Genomic DNA, 22,093 nt, shown 5'->3' on the forward strand with positions numbered 1-22,093 from the left:
ATTGCACCGAAAATGTAATCACATGTTTGTTTTTTTCTGAGATAAATAGCGACTTTATTGATGATTCCACAAATCATGATAATTTAGTTGTTTTTTTTTCATTAAGATGTATCTTAAGCGGAAAGCAATTTTTTTTAGGAAACAATTATCAACAAAAAAAAAGACTTGTTATCCTTCAGATGCGGCAGCAAATTATTTGAATATAGAACAAACAAAATGATAATGATTATCTATTTGATGAGATTGCCGAAAAAACAACAACAACAAAATCAAAAACATCATTATCATCTGACTTTTTTTTCTTCATGTCAAAGTTCTTCTGATTAATAAAAAAAAAAATGAATGACGAAAAGAAATATTGACAAAGATGAAACAACAACAACAACAACCTAATCAATCAATTATCACTAACAAAAAATAAGCATCCTATTGAATTGAACGAACCTTCGATCAATAGAGTCAGGAGAAAAATCTAGAAAATTTCAATTCATAAAACTTATTTATCATTATCATCAAAATTGATTTTTTTTTTTTTGGATTATTATCATCATCATCGATTGAGCTCAATGTAAATCCCCTATTTGATGAGTGTGTTTGCATTCGAGAATGATCGATCTGGTTATATATTTGATAAGATGCAATTTTTCTTATGCTGTTGTCACCAAATCTACAAATGAAGATATTTTTATTTCTATTAAAAAAAAGCAAAACAAACAGAAAAAAAATATTTCAAAATCGGGAAAATCCTTTTATTTTCAATTCAAAAAAATAAAATAAAATAAAATCCAAAATCATTGATATTTGATGCATGTATGTTTGTGAATCGATGAATGCGATGAAAATGATCAAAGGTGCAAATCAAATCGAGCAAGATACGAGATTTTTGACATTTGATGATTTGGCCATAATTTTGTTTTTTTTTTTTTGCTTCACAATATTTGAACGGTTATTGAACGATTATCAAACGTAAATGAAAGAGGGAAAATTATGATGAGATTGATCAATAATTTGATTTTGATGAAAAAATATATAAATGAATGAATAGGCAAAATAAAAAGTTCAAATGAAAAAAAGTCTTTGTACTCGGATGTCTTAATGATGTGTGTGTGTGTGTGTGTGTGTGTGTATGCATGTTTGGTAAGAAGGGGTGGTTGATCTTAATGTCATCAACATGATCATATTTTTTTGTTGTTGTTGCTTTGGGATAACGGGATAACTTTGTTTTTAATTTCTGATTTTCATTCAAATTTGTTTATTCAATTCGGGGTTTTTTTATGAAAAAAATGTGTGTGTGTGTTTGTGTGATGGAAGGATTGATTAAATTATGATGCTGTTGATGATGATGTGGATGATGATAATGATAATGCTGTAGTGATTACTGATGTTTCCGTTGCTTTTGGTAATGTTGTCAATGTTGTTGCTGTTGTTGATTGATTGTGATGATGATGCTGCTGCTGATGATGATCATCATCATCATCAAATTCCGGTTTTATCAAACTAATTATTGATTGATTTTGATCAATAATTTCGGATTTAAAATTTTGTAATTGATTATTATTATTATTATCATTATTATTATAATGCTGATATGGATTTACATTTGATAAAAATGATTCAATATTATTACCATTAGTATTAGGATATTGATGATGTAATGAATGAATTATAGCAACAGTTGTTGTTTTACCCGTTAATAAAGGTGATGATGATGGTACTGTTGGTAAAGATTTAACTGCTATAGCCGATATATTGTTGTTATTATTGTTACCATCACCATACATAAATGAAGATGATGTATTACGAAAATTATTTGCCATTGAATATGAATTTGATGATTGTGATGATGTTGATGGTGATTGTGATAATGATGATTGTAATTGATGATTTCGATGATGATGGCCTAATTCCAATTGATTTGTTGACGCTGTTGTTGTTGAATATGGATTCAAAATTGTAGTAAAATTTGTTCGATTATTATTCATACTGTTGATTGTTTCAAAATCATAACCATAATGTGGATGTGTATGATGATAATAATTAGAATCTTTTTTCAATGTTGTCATCATCGATGTTGACATTGAAAAACCATTATTATTATTATTATTGTTGTTATTAGAAGAATTTGTTTGAAAAAAATTCTGATTTAATGCTTCAACATTATTATTGATATTATTATTACTTGGCCATAATTGTGTAAATGGTTGTGCTGTTATCGTTGTATTTGTAATCGTTGTTGCTGATGTTGTTTTTGTCGATGCTGTTGTTGTTGTTGTTGCTGTTCCAGGAATATCAACAACAACATTAGGATTAGTTAAATAACGAAATGAAGAAGCCAAATGATCATAATCGATAATTAGATTTTCATTATGATTTAAATTTGAATCGATTGAATAAGTAGATTTATGTCCATTTATTTCCGCTGTTGTTGTTGTTGTTTTCGAAGATGATGATGATGATGGTGTTGTTGATGATTGGGCATTAGTTATCATGATAGAGGGTAATGGTGTTGATGTTGAAAAATGATGATGTTGATGATGATGATGATTCGATGATAACGGTGTCAATGACAATGAACCATTAAGATTCGATTGATTTGAATGATGAGCAAAGGTAGCATTAATTGATGGTAATGTAGATGACGGCGTTGTTATTGTTGTCGATGATGAATTACCGATTGGTGATGTTGATATAAGATGATGATGATGATATGGATATGTAGCTGTTAATTGATTTGTTTGATGATGATGATGATTATGATGATGTGAAAATTGATGTGGATTATTATCAGAATGATATTGATTGGAATAAGATGATATTGTCGATGAATTATTTATAAAATGATCATATTCATTTAATAATGATGATGATGATGATGATCCATTTATTGTTGTACATAATGGTTCCAATAATTGATTATTATGATGATTATTGATTGTTATTTCTGATTGACCATTTTCTCCATTATTATTATTATTATTATTATTATTATTATTATTATTATTATAGGAATTTATGATCAAATTATCATCGTTTTTATTATTATCGTTATGAGTTGGTGTTGAATTTGGTTCAATCATTGATTGTGGTAGAATAAAATGTGAGGGTGGTGAACGATGATGATGTGAATGATTAATATTTTTATCATCATCATCAATATGATGTTGATGATGATGTTGATGATGATGTTGATGATGATGATGATGATGATTTGAACGAATATTTGTCGAATTAACCTGTTGCAATGCTTGACATTTACGACGAAAGCCACGTGGTCGTCGACGATAGCTACCTTCTTCAAACAAAAATTCACTTGCTGGATCGATTGTCCAATAATGGCCTTTACCTGGACGGCCAATATTTTTCGGTAATTTTATAAAACATTCATTCAATGATAAATTATGACGTACAGAATTTTTCCATCCTTGATAACTGCCTGAAAGTTTCAAATTTTATTTTCAAATTTTATTAATTTCATTTATAATTTTCTATTTAAAAAATTCATCAAATTTTTCAGCAAAGAAAAAATCACTTACCACGAAAAAAGGAAAATTTTTGCTGCAAATAATGATAAATTTCGGATAATGTCATACGTTTTGTTTGACTTTGTTGTATGGCCATCACAATTAATGCAATATAACTGTATGGCGGTTTTTCTGCACGTCGTGCATTTGATCCATTTTTTTTCGTTGTTGTTACTTCTTGATCATCATTAACTGTTTTTATATCAATCATCATTGTTGTTGTTGCTGATGTTGATGCTGATGATGACGATGATGATGATGATGATAGATTTTTTGGTGATTTAATACCGGAAATAGACATATTAAACAAACATTCAAAATGAACAAAACAAGAAACAATTGGAGAATCCGAAAAAAAAACAATGAAAATTTTCAAAGAATATTTATCACTGACGCGAGGAAATTATATTTTCAGTTTTTTTTTTGAAAGTTTGATTTATTTTGTATGTGTTTATGTGAAATAATATGACTGACTGGCTGCAATTGATTGATTTCATTTGATTTAACGATGAAAATAAAAGGAAAAAAGAAAAAACCAAAAATGATAAATATTGTAGATTGGCAAGAAAAAGAAAAAGAAAGATAAGAAAATTGAAAAGATTTTTCTTTACAGTTCATTGATGGATTTGGTTTTGTTTTTTGGGCGCGAAATCGAACAACAACAAAAACTACAGAAAATTTATTAATTGTTTTCATTTGTTTAATGATGATAATGATAGGTAATATGTATGATGTGCATTTGATTGGATACTTGAATTTTTTTACGTTTGTTTGAATCGAAATGAATTTTTTTGGAAGAAAATTAAAAAATTTTAACGATTTTTAATAATATCTTGTGTGTGTGTGTGTGTTTAATCAATAAAATCAATCAATGATAATTAAAATGATGATCGGTCTTTGTCACCGTATAATCATATCATGACGGCCATCAACATTATTGACAACAAACAACAACGATGATGATGATGATGATGATGATGAGAAGGGGGAGGGGAAAAAGAAATTTTTTTTTTGTTGTTGAAATCAAAAAAAAAAAAAAAAAAAAATTCAAAACAGAAATTTTAGGTTGAGCATCGATGATATCAAATGATTGATTATTGGGGATGATTGTCAACAACAACAACAACAACAACGAAAAATATTCATTTCATTGAAAATGCATATGACATGTATGATAATCAATCGATTGATTTGAATTAATTTCATCGATTGATTTTTTTTCCCGATCAAATCAATGAATCATTGACCATAATTTTGTTTTCAATTTCAAATGAATGAATATTCAACAAACAACAAAATAATTCAATTTTCTTAATTTAATTTGGAGAAAATTCTTAAGCAAAGAATATTTGAAGAAATGAATTTTTATTTATATTTACAACTTGTTGTTTCTGTTATTACTAACTGTTGTTGTTGTTGGAATAGTATATTCTCAAAAATAAACAAACACCCCACACTAACAGATACTAAAGAAAAACAAATACGAATCATTCTGTAGGCGTTTATCTAACATTATTTAGTTCCTCCTATTTTTCTTAAAAATATACATTATCATGGCTTCTAGAATAAGCACACACACACACAATCAACACTGCTGCATACAAGACAAATACATTGATTTGTGGTGGATTGAAATATCAATATCCGTCACGCACACCCTAACTTTCAATAAGTGAAACAAAACAAAATTAAAGAACATCGACATCAAGTTCAGAAATATCATTCAATTTACAATCTGTATATTAAACTTGTAAAAAAAACGAAAATATCACCCGTTCAATGGGATTATAAGACATAATTTGTGTTGATTTTCTTTCCTCTTTTGATTGATTGAAAAATATTGGTAATTTTTTTTTTTTTGTTTTTGGTACAATGTTATCAAATATTTGTCTCATTGACAGACAGACAACAAGACTAAAATTCCATAGAATTGAAATCAACCAATGAAGAAAAAATTTCTGACGTTTGATAAAATGAAGAAGCAATGTTTGATGATAAATAATGGTAATCAAATAAACAAATTAAATCAAATCGATTCGAAATATAATAATCTTTATGGACGGATGTTTCTCAATTTTAATCATATTTTTTTGTTGGTTTTAATCAAATGAGATAGATAAAGCTAATCGGGTAAAATTAGGATGTTGACATTGAAATTTGAAATAGAATTCTTGATGAATTTTATTTTATTTTATTTTTTTCGTAAACAAATTCAATTCCATGGGAAAATGTAATTCAATCATCTTGAATTTTTAATTTGTGTTATTTTTTCTGGAGAAAAAAAACATTAAAACAAACATGAAAGCACAGTATATTTCAATCAATTCAAATTATCGATAATGATTTTATGACTTGAAGTGAAGAGAATATTAAAAACAAACAAACAAAACGAAAAACAAAAAACCAAACAAAATTTTATTTTATTTTAATTTACAATGTAATTTATGGTTGGTGTTTATGGAAAAAAAAACTGGTAATGTACACAAAGTGTATTTCAATGGAAAAAAAGTGAAATCTAATAAGGGTACCATAAATTCCAGGCAATTTAGGTCCGTGTTGGGTGGCTGTTCGGCTAAATCTGGTACCAAAAAAAAGTGTAAACATAAAAAATAACAAGAGATAAATTGTATTTGAGCTACTGGTTATGGATTCAATCAAAAAAACAAACTAACTAACAATCTTGCCACCCACACAATCATAATAATCACCATAATCATCATTCAATGATTATCATCGAACAAATTGACCATTTCGTTCATAGCAAATCAAATAAGAGAGTGAGAGAAAAAAATTTTTTTTGTTTCTTTTTTATCTTTTCAAATGGTTTCATAGTTAAAACTGTTTATAAACATAAATTTGGAAATAAAAGTTTTTCGATGATATGGCTTTTCTGATTTGGAATCGATTCCATCAACAAGTTGTTTTTAACGAGATCAAACAAAAATTACAAGTATCTAACTAATAGAATGTAAAAATATCATGTTAAATTATTAGATTTTGTTTAGACATTTCTTGTCATTTCATTAGTTTATTGACAGTTTGTGTGTGTTCGTGATTAAGATCCATGTTTTTTTGAAATAGAATTTTGTTTTTTTCTCAATTTTTGAATACAAAGTTTATTGATATTCCGAAATGAAAATTTCTTTCAAATACATTTACAGTTAGTTAGTATTGTACATAACTGTATAGAATACAGGAACTACCACACACGAATTAAATGGAATCAAACTTCATTTTTTGTTTCTCTCAAAAAAATTGATTTCTACTGTATAGAACACCCACACAAACATATCAGAAAGTGAGAAAACGATTTGAACATCATCATTTGTGCGGGGAGAAATACACTATAAGATTTTCGTATTGTTCAACAACAACGAATCCAAAAACCAAAAACAAACAAAAAACTGCAACCATCAACACAAACAAAAACAAATTTAGTTTTAGTTTTATCCCAAATGTTTTTCACATTTTGTTTATTTATTGTCAATTGTTTATAATAGTTAATTTTAGTTTGCTTCTACTTGATTCTCAATGATTTTGCTATCGAACGATCGATAGATCGATCGAGAATGAAGATGAAACAAATCTTTCGTGTGTGTGTGTTTTTTTCTATGATTGAATTTAAACGAACCAACAAAAAAGAGCCAAACAAATCAAATTTGAACTACATACAACCGAATGAATTGACCGAACCGAAAACGAAGCCAAGGCTCAAATCCAAAGAAAAACAAAATCGATCAATGTTTAAATTTTCGGTTGTTTATTGGCCATCATCGTTGTCGTTCTTGTTGTTGTTGTTATTGAACGATAACGGAAAAAAATCGAAATAAAGACAATAACAAAAACAAAAATTGTAAACAGGCCCCAAGAAGAAGATGAAAAAAATCCAACAAACTTGACAATGAAATCATCAATCACACACACACACATATACAAACAGTAGCAATGTGGATAAGCAAAGAAAAAAAGTTTCCAGTGAGACAAGTGTCTCAATGGAATTTGATTTAAATTATATATCTGTCGAAATAAATAACAAAAACAAAAAAACCGACCAAAACAAAACAAATTTACAAGTGGAATTTCTCAAGGATTTTCATTATCATATGAAAAATAGATAAATAATGATGATAATGATGATGAAGATTCATAATCATTTCATTATTATTGATAATTAGTGATTTATGAAAATTTTCCGCTATGTTTTTTTCTCTGGCCACAAATGTGAATTTTTTTTGAAATTATTTGTTCGTAAAAATGGACAGAAAATTTTTCCATTTATTTAGCTAGTTAGTTAGCTGGCTGCTTGTTGAATGTGTGTGTGGTAGTAAATAACATTGATTATAATCACTGATGATGATGATTATTATCATCTTATCGAATTGAATTGGATCAACATCAATGAAAAACAAAACAAAACAAAATATATTCCATCATAAATAGTAATGATATTTGTCGGCTATTCAATATATATTCGAAGCAATTGTTCAAATCACATCTGACACACACATAAGCCGATTGATGACATACACCCACGCAACACAATAAGATGATGACAGCCGAAAGCTATTAAACAAAAAAAAAAATTTGAAAAGTTTTTCTGCTGTTGAAAAGAAAAAGCCGGAAAAAAATAAAATAAAATTTAGCGCGTGCAATCTATTACCAAAAAAAAAGTAGACATCTTTTTCTATTCCCTATGATCATGATCTGATACCGACGGGGAAAAAAATATAAGTCAACCACACACATACACATTAATCTAGCCAGAAAGTAATTCAATATTGTCTGGTCAATAGTTTAAAAAAAATTTTTAAAAATCCATGTTGTTTGTGATGTTATTTGCTTTGCTCCATTTTCTATGAGAATGCCGAAACATTGAAAAAATAAAAATCTTCCTAAACGTCATCAGTTCGATGAATTGAAAAAAGACTGAAAATATACAAAATTAAAAAACAACAAACATAAGATGTGAATTTAGCTGCTGGATTTTTTTCAAAAAAAAAACACTTTGATGGAGATGATATCAAACAATAAAATCGATGATCGAACGAAATGGATCATATTTCGTATGAGCAAATTGGTTTTTTAGGTTTTCTATTCTCTTTGATAAGTAATGATTGATTTTTTTCTAAGGAAAAAAATGGATCCTGGCCAAATATTTTTTTTCTTAATTTCCATTCAATTTATATTTTGTATTCGCGTGTAGGCTTCGATCAATTAGAATTACCATGGAAAAGCTTTTTTTCCGGAGAATCCAATTCAGTTGAATCAGAATCTTCATCCGATCATCATCATCATCATCATCATCACTATTTTGAATTAGTAAAAAAAACATTCATCTTTCTCATCATTATACCAATATATACTTTTTTTTCGGATGCAATTTCCGAATGTTATTCATGTTGGAAATTATTTTCCATCTTGATTTGATTGACAAAAATATCTGGCATGATCAATATTTGAACAAAAAGCTAAAATGTACAAACACAAAACTGTATGAAAAAATCAGCATGAATGATCTGTTGATCATTCCTGATGTGTTATACAAAAGCTGATCTATTCAAAACAGCAAGCAACAAAACCGAACCGAACCGAACCAGACATCAGCTATTGAACACACAGAGAAGGAATAAGATTCTTTAAAAATCAGAAAAAAAAATTCATCGTATATCATCATTCAAGAATCATGAGTAATCCGAGAGAAACAACAACAACAAGAAAACCGAAAATGAAATTAATCGCCATTCAAACACACACAATGATGATGATGTCTGCCAATAATAAATACAATCATCAGTAACCAGAAGAAAGAAATATCAAGAAAATTTAAGTAAAAACCAGGCCTGACTGCCAACACACATGCCACTGTGAGGAATGATTAAGAAATTCTCTTTTGCCAAATCAAAATCGAATGAGAATTCGTTGCAAGAAAACATCATCCACATGCATCAACATTTTAACAGTAAAAAGAAAAAAAATTTGAACAAACATACAGATGGTGCAGATTTAAGATTGATCTTTCTGTTTTTACTACCGAAATAATGATGATGGTTAAATTGTAATTATTATTCCTCGTCATTATTCGTTTTTGATGTTTGATAGGAACAACAAATAATAAAAATGCCGTCCAAAAAGAAAAAAGGTTAATGTATAATATTTTTTTTCTATTCTGGTAGCCTGTGTTATGTTTTTGCTTTTGCCAATATTGTCGATATATTTGATGCTGATGACGGATGATAATGAAGAAATAGTGTGGCCGCAAACAGATGGTCGGAACATTGGCAGCGGCGGCGTCTGTTGATCTCAAAGATTATTATTATTTTTTAGTGAATATAGTATGGCTGATTTGATCTGGTTAGTCGTCTATTCTTCATGATCATTATTTATTTTATGGTCAATTTCGTGCAATGTTTTACGATGATGTTGATGATTAGCGACATTTGGCATTTCGTCGTTGTGGTTAATTTTACTTTTTAATAAAAACAATTTTCTAGACCACATAGCGCCATCTATTTCTTGATTATAAATATGGATCCATTGGTTGTTTACCATCATTACTATTACCACATTGACGATCAAATTCATCTAAATCAAGAAATAAATGTTTATATTTTGTTTGCAAATATCCTAAAGGTATTCGTGTAAGATTTTTTTCACAAACAGGAATTTTCAATTCTTCCGCCGTTATACGATCCATTGGACCGGGAACATTTGCAGAATAAAGATGTACGGAATCTTCTTGTTTATTATATTCAAACATTAACATTGAACCAAACATTAACGATACACTATTCATATCCAATCCTAGAGCATCTCTTAGATGTAATAATTGTGAATCGTGCTGAAAATAAAACAAAATAAAACATGAATTTGATTCTGAAACAGAATTCTTAATTTTTTACCGTCACATAAATGGATAAACGACTTCGATATGGATCTATATCAGGATCTAATCCTTTGAATATTTCATTCATTAAAACTCCGGCTCGTAAACGTCTTAATTCCGGTTCAATTTCACCAGTATAATCAAATCGTAATGAAATATCAAAAATTTCTTTCAATTGGTTATAAACATTAGCTGTACACCATTTTGGTAAACGACGTCCATGATGTTTAGATGATACAAGATTGTCAACAAATTCTCTTATTTCGCGATGATCACGAAGATTTTCATGAGTAATACATGAAATATTTTGAATAATTTCTTGATGTAAAAGTAAATAATTCTTAACAACAGGAGAATTACGAATTCGTTCGAATAATCGGAAAGCCAATTCACAATTTGAGGATGGATTCAAAAGCTATTCGAAAGAGAAATCAAATCATAATCGGTAATCTTTTCTCTCATCTTTTCTAACTTACAGCTTCACGCCATCTTTGCACGGTAAATATAGGAACCGGTTGCCATAATTCACCTATATCAGATTTCCATTGCCAGACACCAATCGGTGGTGATAGACCGGCTGCAATCAATTGTGAACTTTCTAAACATCTTGGAATTGTTGAACTTCGAATGTAAACATCACGTGGTGAAATATAACGGCCTGGGAATTGATATGAATATCGTCGTCGTAAAAATTGTCCAATACGATACATTCTTGTTCGACCTTCCGATGTTAGATATCCATAACCATTTGGCCATAATTCATTCATTCGATCACGATCAAATGCAAATGGAAATAATGGTGCACGATCACCATGACGAACAACGACAATTATACGATCTAAATGTTTACGTTTTTCCGATAATGATGATGATGCTAAGGAACATAGATCATGCAGAATAATCTGGTAAAAAAACAATGAGAAAATATTAATTAATTTCATTATTAACAAAACAAAAAAATCTTTAAAATAAAACACGAAAAAAAATTATAATATCCACTTATTTAACCACAAGAAACGATTTAAATACTCTCTCAACAAACAAAGAATAAATTGATCAGATTATGAAAAAGTTCATAGTTTCACCACTAGATGGTGGATGGTTGGTCAGTGAATGAAGAAAATTCTTTTTCAACTCTTTATTTTGCAAATCAATTTTTTCAAAATCGTTCAGGTGTTGAAATAAAAGGTGAAAGGTGAAATAAAAATCTCCAGAAGTAATAAAAGTTTTAAAGTTTTCTGAATTCATTACATATCAATTTTTTTCGAAACGATGTAGTAATATAGTCATTCAATCAGATCAAAGTGATGGGAAAAAAAGGGGTTTTGAAAAATGAATGATGCACGTGTTTTTTCAATAAAAAAATGCAAATTCTTTTACCTATTATTTTATCAATAATCATATAAATTATGCATATACAATAATATTGAACAAAAATTGAAATCCAAATATCAAACAAACGACTCCATGGTGATAATTTTATGTATTTTTTGCATAGTTAACTTGGATTTGATAAGGTGTTGTTTTCCATCAACACTATTAACATTTTTTAGAAACTTGACTTTAAAATCTTATCATCATCATCATCTTCAGGAAAATTTTCAATTTTATTTCATTTTACATTTTTTGTTTGTTTGTAAATGCCAGAATCTTAGAAAAAAAAGGTCAAAAGACTGATATTTTTTTGCTATTGAATAATTGTAAATAAGTAATGATGATTGTAGAAAATTCAGAAGGGTTATTCATCATCAAATTTCTGAGATTAAGTATCATAAAACATTGGTAGTGAAAAAAAAATTGTTTATCACCAGTATTTTTGTTCAAAGAAAATATTATGTAAATTTAGAATATTTACTGCAACAAGTGATGTTATATAATGTAGCATCGATCATCATCATTCAAAAATTTTTTTACCACCTACTTGGTCAGGAGAAAAAAACAGTGAAAGAAAAACGATTGATGATGATGATGATGATAAGTATACAAACATCATCAGTAATAATAAGAAAGAAATTTGTCATGATCAATCAATCGATAATCGATGTTATCAAAGAAATCGATCATTTCAAGAATTTATCAACAACCAAAAAAAAAAAACAAAGTTAAAATTCTAACAAACATGATCACGAATGAATGATCATCATCATCATGATGTTTATCATCAATGATCATTATCTTTTTTTTCATTTGGAGTAACGAATGATTCGATTCTCATCATTCATATTCAACGACAACAACAACAACCAAACATGAAATTATTTTCACAAAAAAAAATGATAAATGTTGATTTTAGAAATGTGAAATTTCAAATAAAACATCACATTTCACTCCATGAAAAATTTCAAATTTTTGATAATCCATAAGTAAACTGTTGACAGCAGTTAATATATCCTATAGCATCTTTCATCATAATCAGTTTAGTTTTGTAAGTGTTAAAAAAAAGTGATTTCAAAAAAGAAAATCATTCAGCAAATCAACATAGAATCACATAAATCATAACACAGGAGATTTTCACCATCCAGAAAAAAAAATTAATATTGCCAAATGACAAATATGAAGATACTTTGTGTATGAATTATGAGCTAAACATTCATTTTTGTCTTCCTTCATATGCAATCGATGTTCATAAGTAAAAGATTAAGAAGAAAAACCGATGACAAGCGAAGATGATTCGTTAAATTTTACAAGTCGTAATTAACACTGGTTCGATCAAAAAAGGGGACGAAAAAAAACATTAAAATAATCAATAAAAGGTAAAAATGAACAAGAAATTTTGTCATCATTTTTTTCATCATAATCATCAGGATTGATGATTATGATGATGAAGGAAAAAACCATCAAAAATTAGAAGATGAAAAAAAATTTCATTTCCAATTTCTTCTAATCCTCGATAACTTCAATGATCTCATCTTATTGGTCAAAAAAAAAATGTTTTCAACATCAACATCAACGTGTTTTTTTCTTTCCAAAACAACATCGATTCGACATGATTGAATGTGTCTTAGAGTAAAATCTGTGGTTACAATCATCATCATCATCATCATAATGTCATTAATCTTGTTTATAAGTTTTTTTTTCTAGCTAACGAGCAAAAAAAAACTCTAAAATCTATTTCTTGAAAAAGTAAAAAAAATTATCACACTTAAAGTTTACCTATGATATTACCTGCTGGTTGAATGTAAGAGAAATAAAAACGAAAAGAAATCCTGAATATTATGTATATCTGATTATCTGATGTTGATGATGAGAATCATTCTTATTAATGATGATGATGATGATGATGGTGAAACATTGAACTATAGAATATTTTTCTGGTTGTTTGACTTGTTGTTGTTGTTGTTGTTGTTGTTATTAGAATGGTCATCGATTATTATGGACAAACACCCCCTCAGTGTAAGTGAATGAGTGAAAGAGATTATTATTCACAATGTTTGATTGTTCAATGAATATGATGATAGAGTGGTGATCAATCAAAAATTAGACGATAAAAAACAACAACAACATATGAAAAAAAACTGGCCAAACATTTTTTTCATTTTCATTCATTCATTGTTGACCACTGTTTTACAGTGAAAAAAATATTCAAATCATCAGATACCATAAGACTATAGTGAACTTAGTGTATTCGATTGACAATTCAGTCTATTGTCATTTTCATTGTTGTTGTTGTTTTTGTTGTAAAAACAATAAATTCTTGAAGTAATTACCCATAAATAATTACTTCCACCTGGGTTTAAAAAAAAAATCTTAAATAATATCGTTTTTTACAGAAAAATTTCACTAAATAAATTTGTTTTTCTCCCGAATCAAAAAAAAAAAAAAAAAAATAGGCTAATTAGATAAAGGTAGCGTGTAGGTGGTTAAATCATCATCAACAATGACCAAACGTAAAAACAACAACAACTATCCATGAAATGAGAATCTCTTCCTCTCCAGAGAGTCTTCAATCATCAGGAATAGAAAAGAGATATTCAACAACAACAACAACAACAACAAAAAATAAACATTTATCTATCATTGTTAACCAGAGAAAAACAATCATGTTGACTTTAACAATTGAAAATCATTCACACCATTCAACACACACTTGGTGGTAAAAAAAAATAATACGGAATCATTCTTCTTCATTTTTTTGTACGATAAAAAACCAAATGACTTCCACCCTCAACCTGAAGAATGATACTTGAAACAAGTGCCCAAAAAAATCAAATTAATCAATAATCAAGCTAGTCAACATAGGATTGCAAAGTGTTTCAGTGTGTGGGGCAATTAAATTTTTTATTTTCAACGCTTTTGATTCACTGCTGTAGGTATTTATGTTTTTTTTTCTATGAAAATTTTAGTTTTTTTTTTTTTTGAATAGAAAGTTGTTGTTGTCAATTCAATTGAATAATTTTTTCTGTTTCGATTCAATGTCTAGACTCATTCATTCATTCATTCGACAACAAAAGAATTGAAATGTGACATTTTTTTCTCGAAGAAAAAAACAAGGTTAAAATAGATTACCTTTTTTTTCTTTGGAATTCCTGAATTGAATAATGATTAATGATCATTAACATTATCAGCATCATCGTTGAAACTTATTATCGATTAATAGAGAAAATGTTTGCATATTGGAATTCAAAAAATTAATTCTCTCTTCATCCTTTTCAGTATGGATGTATATCAAAATTCTCTCAACTTTTTGAAATTGTTTTTTCAACTTTTTTTGTTTATCAACTTGAAATCAATCCATTCGATAATCTTGGCGCCATGAATTACAGTTGTTGTTGTTGTTGTTATTATTGTTTTGTTCCAAACAACAATGACAACAATAAATGTCAATGTTGTTGGTGTCGACGACAACAATAACCAAAGGCCAAGGCGAGACAAACCATTTTTTTCAAATTTTTCAAAACAAAATTGAAACAAACACATAAACACACAGTGAAAAAGTGAATAAATTCTTTCATTGTTCACCACCACCACCATGTGAATAAATGTGGTTTTTTATTATTATTTTGTTTATCAATAATAACTGGAACATTGTTAAGTGTGCTATGCATACAATGGAAAAGATTGATGAAAAAACAATTTGATCACCAGAAACAACAACCAAAAGCAAAAGGTCAATGTGACAAGTCAAACATAACAAAAGGTCTCAAGAGTTAAATTTACACGAGAAATAAACATTGAGATTCATGAAAAAAAACCAGAATACTTGTCAAACTGTAACTTTTTACGAAAATATTTGTGTGTGTGTGTGTGTATGATTGACATTGATATTGACATGATTTGTTCAAGTGAGTGAAAAAAAAATATAATACCATTCTTTCGACACCTTACAAGAGATCACATGTCAATCGTTATGGCATGAAATGATCAACAACAACAACAACAACAATTTCATAAATTTTTTTTTCTCAATACCGGTGTGTGATTTCTAATTAATTTTCTAACTTTTTTTTTCTCCCAAAAGTTTTCATTGGAAAATTTATTATTATTACACTTTTTTTTCCTTCTTGAGTTGCGGTCAGGCTTGTTGCTAGGATTTTAATATCAAAAAAAAAATATTGAACTAAAATAATGTGTCCAACCGTGTGGTGTCTAGACCATTTCAAATATTTTTTGAATTGAATTTTTGAATTTCTATTGTACTCTTTTCTATAATCAACCTTAAAGAAAATTTGTGTTTATTTGTTAATGGGTGTTTGCTTCATACAATCAAAATATTATGACACAAACAAGGGGTGGACAATAACAATGATATAACAAACAAGTGAACAAACCATAAGCCAATCAACCAACCACTTATGATCATTCAATGGATCGATGACACGGTAAATTGAATTCCCCTCCAATCTATGAACAATAAATAACAATTTCATTGGTTTTGATACGCCATTGATGATGATTCTCTCTCTCTCTCTCTCTCTCTCTCTTAATTTCAAAGTTGCTTCACAAATGGTCAATCACATCATTATCAATGCATATTAAAATCAATGATTTTAAAAAAGAAGAAGAATTTTGTTTGCTGTTACAATCTATAAATCTAACAAATTATCCATAAAATTGTCATTATATAAATACAATCAACGAGAAAAAAAGAAATACCCTCGATCTGTTTTCGAGAAATTCCAATTTACAAACCACAAGTGATCAACAAAACACAAGTAAATGTAGATTTTTGTTTCCAACGACATATCATGCCTTTATTATTAAACATTGGTTGGTTGTTGTCAGTTTAAATGTCATCAGGTCATGATTATCGTTTTGAAAGTTTTTTTTTCTTTGGTCAGGTCACTTTTTTTTAACGATCATTATTTCATTAGAATTGGACAATAATCTTTTTGAAAACAGAAAAAATGTTGATGATGGGATGTTCAGAATATTGGTGCATTGGAATATGTTTTTTTTCCATCAACTGATCAAATGGTGACACACAGTAAATCACAAAATCAGAAATTTTTTTCTCCTGCTCCAAAAAAAATCTATCAAATATTTCTGTGTATCTCTTACTTTACTTTGCTTTTGATATCATCGAAAATGAAATAAAATAAAATTTGTCATTCAAATCAACAGTTGATTTTCTAAGTTTAATCATTTTCTACAAGCAACAAGAGAACAAAATTTGTTATCTCTTTTTTTCCAAGGATTAAAATCCATTTCTTAACCAAAACGAACAAAACATATATGACATTCAATGATGATCAGATTTTTTTTTGTGTTCAAAATCGGATTATTTGTATTTAAATCCATCATTAAATCGAATCGAATAAATAAAAATAAAAAAATTAGAGTGACCAAAGTGAACAAACAAACAGACAGACAGACAACAAGAAACATTTTCAACAAAATCAATTAAAATCAATGATTAATTCATTGAATAAACAAATAGTCACGTGTAGCAATGGAAATAAAAAAAAAATTCAAATTTTGTTTAAAAATAGAAATGAATCTGATGCAAAATTTCCATAAAGCTATTTGTCATTTCATCAACACCTTGTGAAAGAAACAACAACAACAACAACATACAGAGAATGGAAGATTAAGATGAAATGTGAAAATAAAAAATAAAAAATTCCATAATTCATCTTTGAACGACAACGATCCATATGAGTTTTGTTCAGTAAAAAAGAAGAAGAAGAAGGAATTATGAATGAATATGAAAGAAAAGATGTGAAAAATTTTGCATAAATTATTATCTTTAGTTTTTTTTGTTGCTCGTTGTTACGTTCACTATTTGTTGAAAGTATATAATGATTATCCATATAAGAATTATATGATCACGTAATAAATGTTCCAGGAAAAATAAACGAATGATCATATAATCTAATAATATTCAGAGGTGAAAAAAAAATTTGAAATGACTTTCTTAAGCAAATTGAAAAGCCGGCTGCTGCTGAAATGCTGTTAAGATGGATAGCCAACATAAGAAAAACTGAAGTGAAGAAATAAATTAGATGAAATCCAACAAAACAAAAATAAGATTACAAATTTTTTTCAAAAGAATTATGGCATTGCATCTTTCTTGGTGTGTGATTGGCGGTGTGTGAATTCTTCCACCACCACCACAATCACCACTAGTATTTCATCGAAATTTGAATAAAGTAATTCTTTTTTCATCTCATTCAATGATGATGATTTGTGTTAACCATCATATATCCGAAACACTGAAAAAAATATCATGGATTTCAAAAAAATTTATGATAATTGCCATGTGAATCGTCGTTAGTTTTTTTTTGTTTGTTTGTTGCCTTCGAAAAAAATCGTTTTTCATGATTTGATTTGAAGATTCATCATTTTTTTGAAAAAAATAAATATTTTAAATGTCAGTTGTAATATCAGGTTGTGATTGGCGGTGGTGGTATACTTGCTGTGCTATAGATTTCCAAAGTTTTATATTTTTTTTTTCATCGAATATTGAAATCATCATCAACGAAGAAAAAAAAATAAAATGATCGGACCGGACCGTGCTGTGTACGTTTGATGTTTGATCATTTTCAGTTTTCTTTTCTTTTTGGTTATACCGGGATGTATGTCTTGTCAAATGACAAATAGCCACCAGAATGAATAAATATAATGATGTTGATGATGATCAGGAGGCTTTATTTGCATGTATGCATTCACCTCTCTTGCTCAACATTCATAATGAAAAACAATGGTAACAAATTTCAAATTGTAAGATTATCATTCATGATGATGATGATGATTTTGACGATCATCATCATCATCATCTTGTATGAGAATCGGACCAAAGTTGAAAAGGAAAAAAAAATCTCACACCACAGGATCAATATCAAAAAAAAAAAAAAAAAATTATGGACAAGTATTATTGATATCGGTTTTGGAGAAAAAAAAACATTCTAACTGTCAAATCAGCCAAAAAAAAATCCCATTGACAACCATCATCATCGTGGATGATTTGTCCGAATAATTTTTACTTCTCGAAGTTTCTTTGAATAACATATTTTTTTTTCTATTGGAAAAAAAGAGCAACAAGTGTCAAAGCTCAGCTTGAATATTGAGGTCAGAAAAAAAGTAAGAAATGATTGCCAATCATCGAGATCGATAACCGACAACAACAACAACAACGACAACATACATACAGAGATGAACAGAACGGATATTTTAAAATCAAATCAAAGAAATAAAATCCAATTGATTGATACAAATTATGGGATTTCGATTCATTTGTTCACAGGTGATCAATTTACATATTTTTTTTCTCTCTGGCATTTTATCCTGGCATATTTTTTTTTTTTTGTAAAGTGAAAAAAATTTATTTGAAAATACTGATTTTCAACATCTATGAAATGATTTTGAGCAAATAACCAATAAAAAATGTACATTTTTTTATCATCATCAAAACCAGTAGAGAGAAAAAATAAAGAACAAATCGATTCAACAAGTTAAAAATCATATTTTCAAAAAGCAAATTATTGATAACTACATAAATGTATATGTATGCTACTGGAAATTTCAACAACAACAACAACAACAAAAAACGAAATTCAATTGACAATCTTTAGATCAACAAACCACTTGTTGCTATCATTGAAAAACCCAAACCAAATCCATACAAACAATTGATAATAGTCTTATTTTATTTGTACAAATAAATCTTTAACATTGATGATATTGTGTGATATATGTCGAGGATATGACAATTTTTTTTTTTGCCATAAAAGCTATTGATTCGTTAATATCAATTTGTAAGAAATATATAGGTTTTTCTAATTTTTTTTCCGATAAGAAATGAATATATTATTTAATCTAGAGAAAAAAAATACCAAAAAGACGAGTGGCACAAATTATCATCATAATTAGGATGAAAAATAAATGCTATAAAAAACATAATTTTCAATACAATTTTTTCGTTTGGAAAAATGTTTTTTTTCTCTTTTCCTGAGTGGACAAATTTCATATCATTATTATCATATTAATTGATGATGGAAAAATTGTGTGTCTTAAGATCTGTTGATGATTGATAATAAGTAATAATAATGATGTAATGGTAAGTTTGGTCGTTTTTTTTTGGTTTCATGGTGCAGATTGACGACATCTTGTCGTCAATCTATCTATCTATCGGCTAGACACCTTATTATTATCCAGTGAAAAAAAACGATGGATTTCTGATCATTTTAGGATTTGATAAAAAAAACCCACAAAATAGAAAATTTTGTTCAACACCATTTTTTTTGATGGCCATTTGATTACCATTAAACTATCAATCCATTTATATAAGATGCATATACACAACTATACAGATTGTTTAATGGTTAAACATGACAATTTTTGGATGTTGTTGTTGAAAATGATAAGCAATTTGTCGCCATTTACATTTGATAATTTTACTTGGTATTAATGAAACAAGTGAATTTTGGTTTGTTAGCATTGACAAAAAATGACACTTTAAGTAGCCATATAGAATTGAAGAAAATTGAATTTCATATTTTTTCTGTTTTTAGATTGATAAAATCACTTATCAAATTTACATTTTTGTAAATATCAACGATCAAATAAACATCATTGATTGAAATTTAACACTCAAAAAAAATTAAAGAATATTAAAAATTCATGTAAAATTTTATTTGAAATTTTTAATTTTAAAAATTTAACGATAAAAATCTGTATTCGTATTCATATGTGACAAGTATATCATTGTTGTGGTTGTTGATGATGATCGCCATTATCATTATGTTAGATGAATGAATGATGATGACCCGTTTTCTTTTTGAAAAAAAAATTCTTTTCGATGTTAATGATACAATTGACATAACACAATACAACATAAACAATCCTATATGACAGGATTGTTTCGAAAAAAAACCACTGATGATGTATAATTGAATCGATGACATGTTTTAGACAAAAAAAATATAGTTATTCAATTGTGGATCATAGAAAAAGAATAAAGACAAAAGATGATGAAAAAAATGAACAATAAAACTTTATCATGATGATGATGATGATAATGAACAATGAAGAATTACAATTCACAATAAAATATCATTAAAAATGATATATAGTAATGCAGGATAACAATAAGAAAATTGAATTTAACGAGATTTTTTTTCCGAAAACAACAACAACAACAAAATAAGATTATTGTCGTTGATGATGATGATGATGATGGTTAATATAGGCGCCTTACATGATGATGATGATAAAATAATTAACAAGATACAAAATAGGATAGGGATGAGATTTATGGTCATCATCATCATCATCATTTTGTTCGTTTATTTTATAACTGCTTATTGTTGTTGTTTTTGTTTGTTGGAAAGACAAAAACAAAAATCCGTTGATGAACATCATTCATTCATTCATTTTACACTAGGATTGTTATTTGGTTGTGATGATAATGATGATCTGTAGATAATAATAATATCTGATCATTAAGGACATTTTGGTTTTCTGTCTATGGGCAATACACGTGAGATTTTTTGTTGTTGTTGTTTTTTGGTTGGAATTTAATGATGTTTTCGGGACAATATTTAGACATGGTTTAATCATCATCATCATCTTCACAATTGTATGTAATACAGGTAGCATTAATGGTTTTGTTTTTTCTTCACATTAATGAATTTACAAATGATGATTTCTGTGAGATTGAAACAAAGGGGAAATAATAAGAAATAAATGGAAAGGAAAGAAAAACCAAACGGTAATATGAATGAATTTTGTTGTCATTGTGTGCAATTTCGATATATTTTTTTCCATTATCATCATCATCTTCGTCATTATCATTAGTTTAGGGCTGACAATATTAGGAAATTATTCAGGTAATAAACTTTTGTTTTTGGAACGTGATTTTTTTTCCCAAAGATTCGAATTCTTTGTATTCATTCGCCATATACGAACGTCACGTCATTTATTGAAAGGACTTGAAAAAACAAAACAACAACAACAAAACAAAAAAACGAACATCGAACGAAGACATTTTGGCGAAATAAATGAAAAATTTCACCTGTTTTGCTCAAATTCGATTCAATGGTTGTTTTTAATGAAATTTTTGTTTTGCTGCCTGGAACAAATCGTTTTTTTTTCTACTTTGCCGACAAAAAAGGTGGTAAAGTCACGAATTATCATTATCATAATCATATTAATGATTCTTTTTCTTTTAGGAAAAAAGAATTGATTATTATAGAACAAATCGACCATGGAATCATTTCATTCAAACATCATCTAATGTCTAATTAATGTT

General features: G+C 28.0%; 2 protein-coding genes across 2 annotated transcripts; both read right to left on the bottom strand.

The window, feature by feature from the left end:
* Positions 1–787: 787 nt before the first annotated feature.
* LOC113798583 (uncharacterized) lies at positions 788–4,814 on the bottom strand. Its single transcript, XM_027349145.2, has 2 exons — positions 3,534–4,814; positions 788–3,433 (listed from the first exon to the last, which is right to left on the bottom strand). The coding sequence occupies exons 1-2, from the start codon at positions 3,820–3,822 to the stop codon at positions 1,323–1,325; spliced, it is 2,400 nt and encodes a 799-aa protein (XP_027204946.2). The 5' UTR covers positions 3,823–4,814; the 3' UTR covers positions 788–1,322.
* Positions 4,815–9,523: 4,709 nt separating this feature from the next.
* On the bottom strand, positions 9,524–11,402 carry LOC113798573 (testicular acid phosphatase homolog). Its single transcript, XM_027349133.2, has 3 exons — positions 10,881–11,402; positions 10,421–10,819; positions 9,524–10,359 (listed from the first exon to the last, which is right to left on the bottom strand). The coding sequence occupies exons 1-3, from the start codon at positions 11,343–11,345 to the stop codon at positions 10,039–10,041; spliced, it is 1,185 nt and encodes a 394-aa protein (XP_027204934.1). The 5' UTR covers positions 11,346–11,402; the 3' UTR covers positions 9,524–10,038.
* Positions 11,403–22,093: the final 10,691 nt, after the last annotated feature.

Source organism: Dermatophagoides pteronyssinus, unplaced genomic scaffold (genome assembly GCF_027571235.1).
Source record: "Dermatophagoides pteronyssinus isolate colony J.1.1.1.1 unplaced genomic scaffold, Derpt_VIB-CSIC_2022.12 sq0002, whole genome shotgun sequence".
Taxonomy (NCBI): Eukaryota; Metazoa; Arthropoda; class Arachnida; order Sarcoptiformes; family Pyroglyphidae; genus Dermatophagoides; species Dermatophagoides pteronyssinus.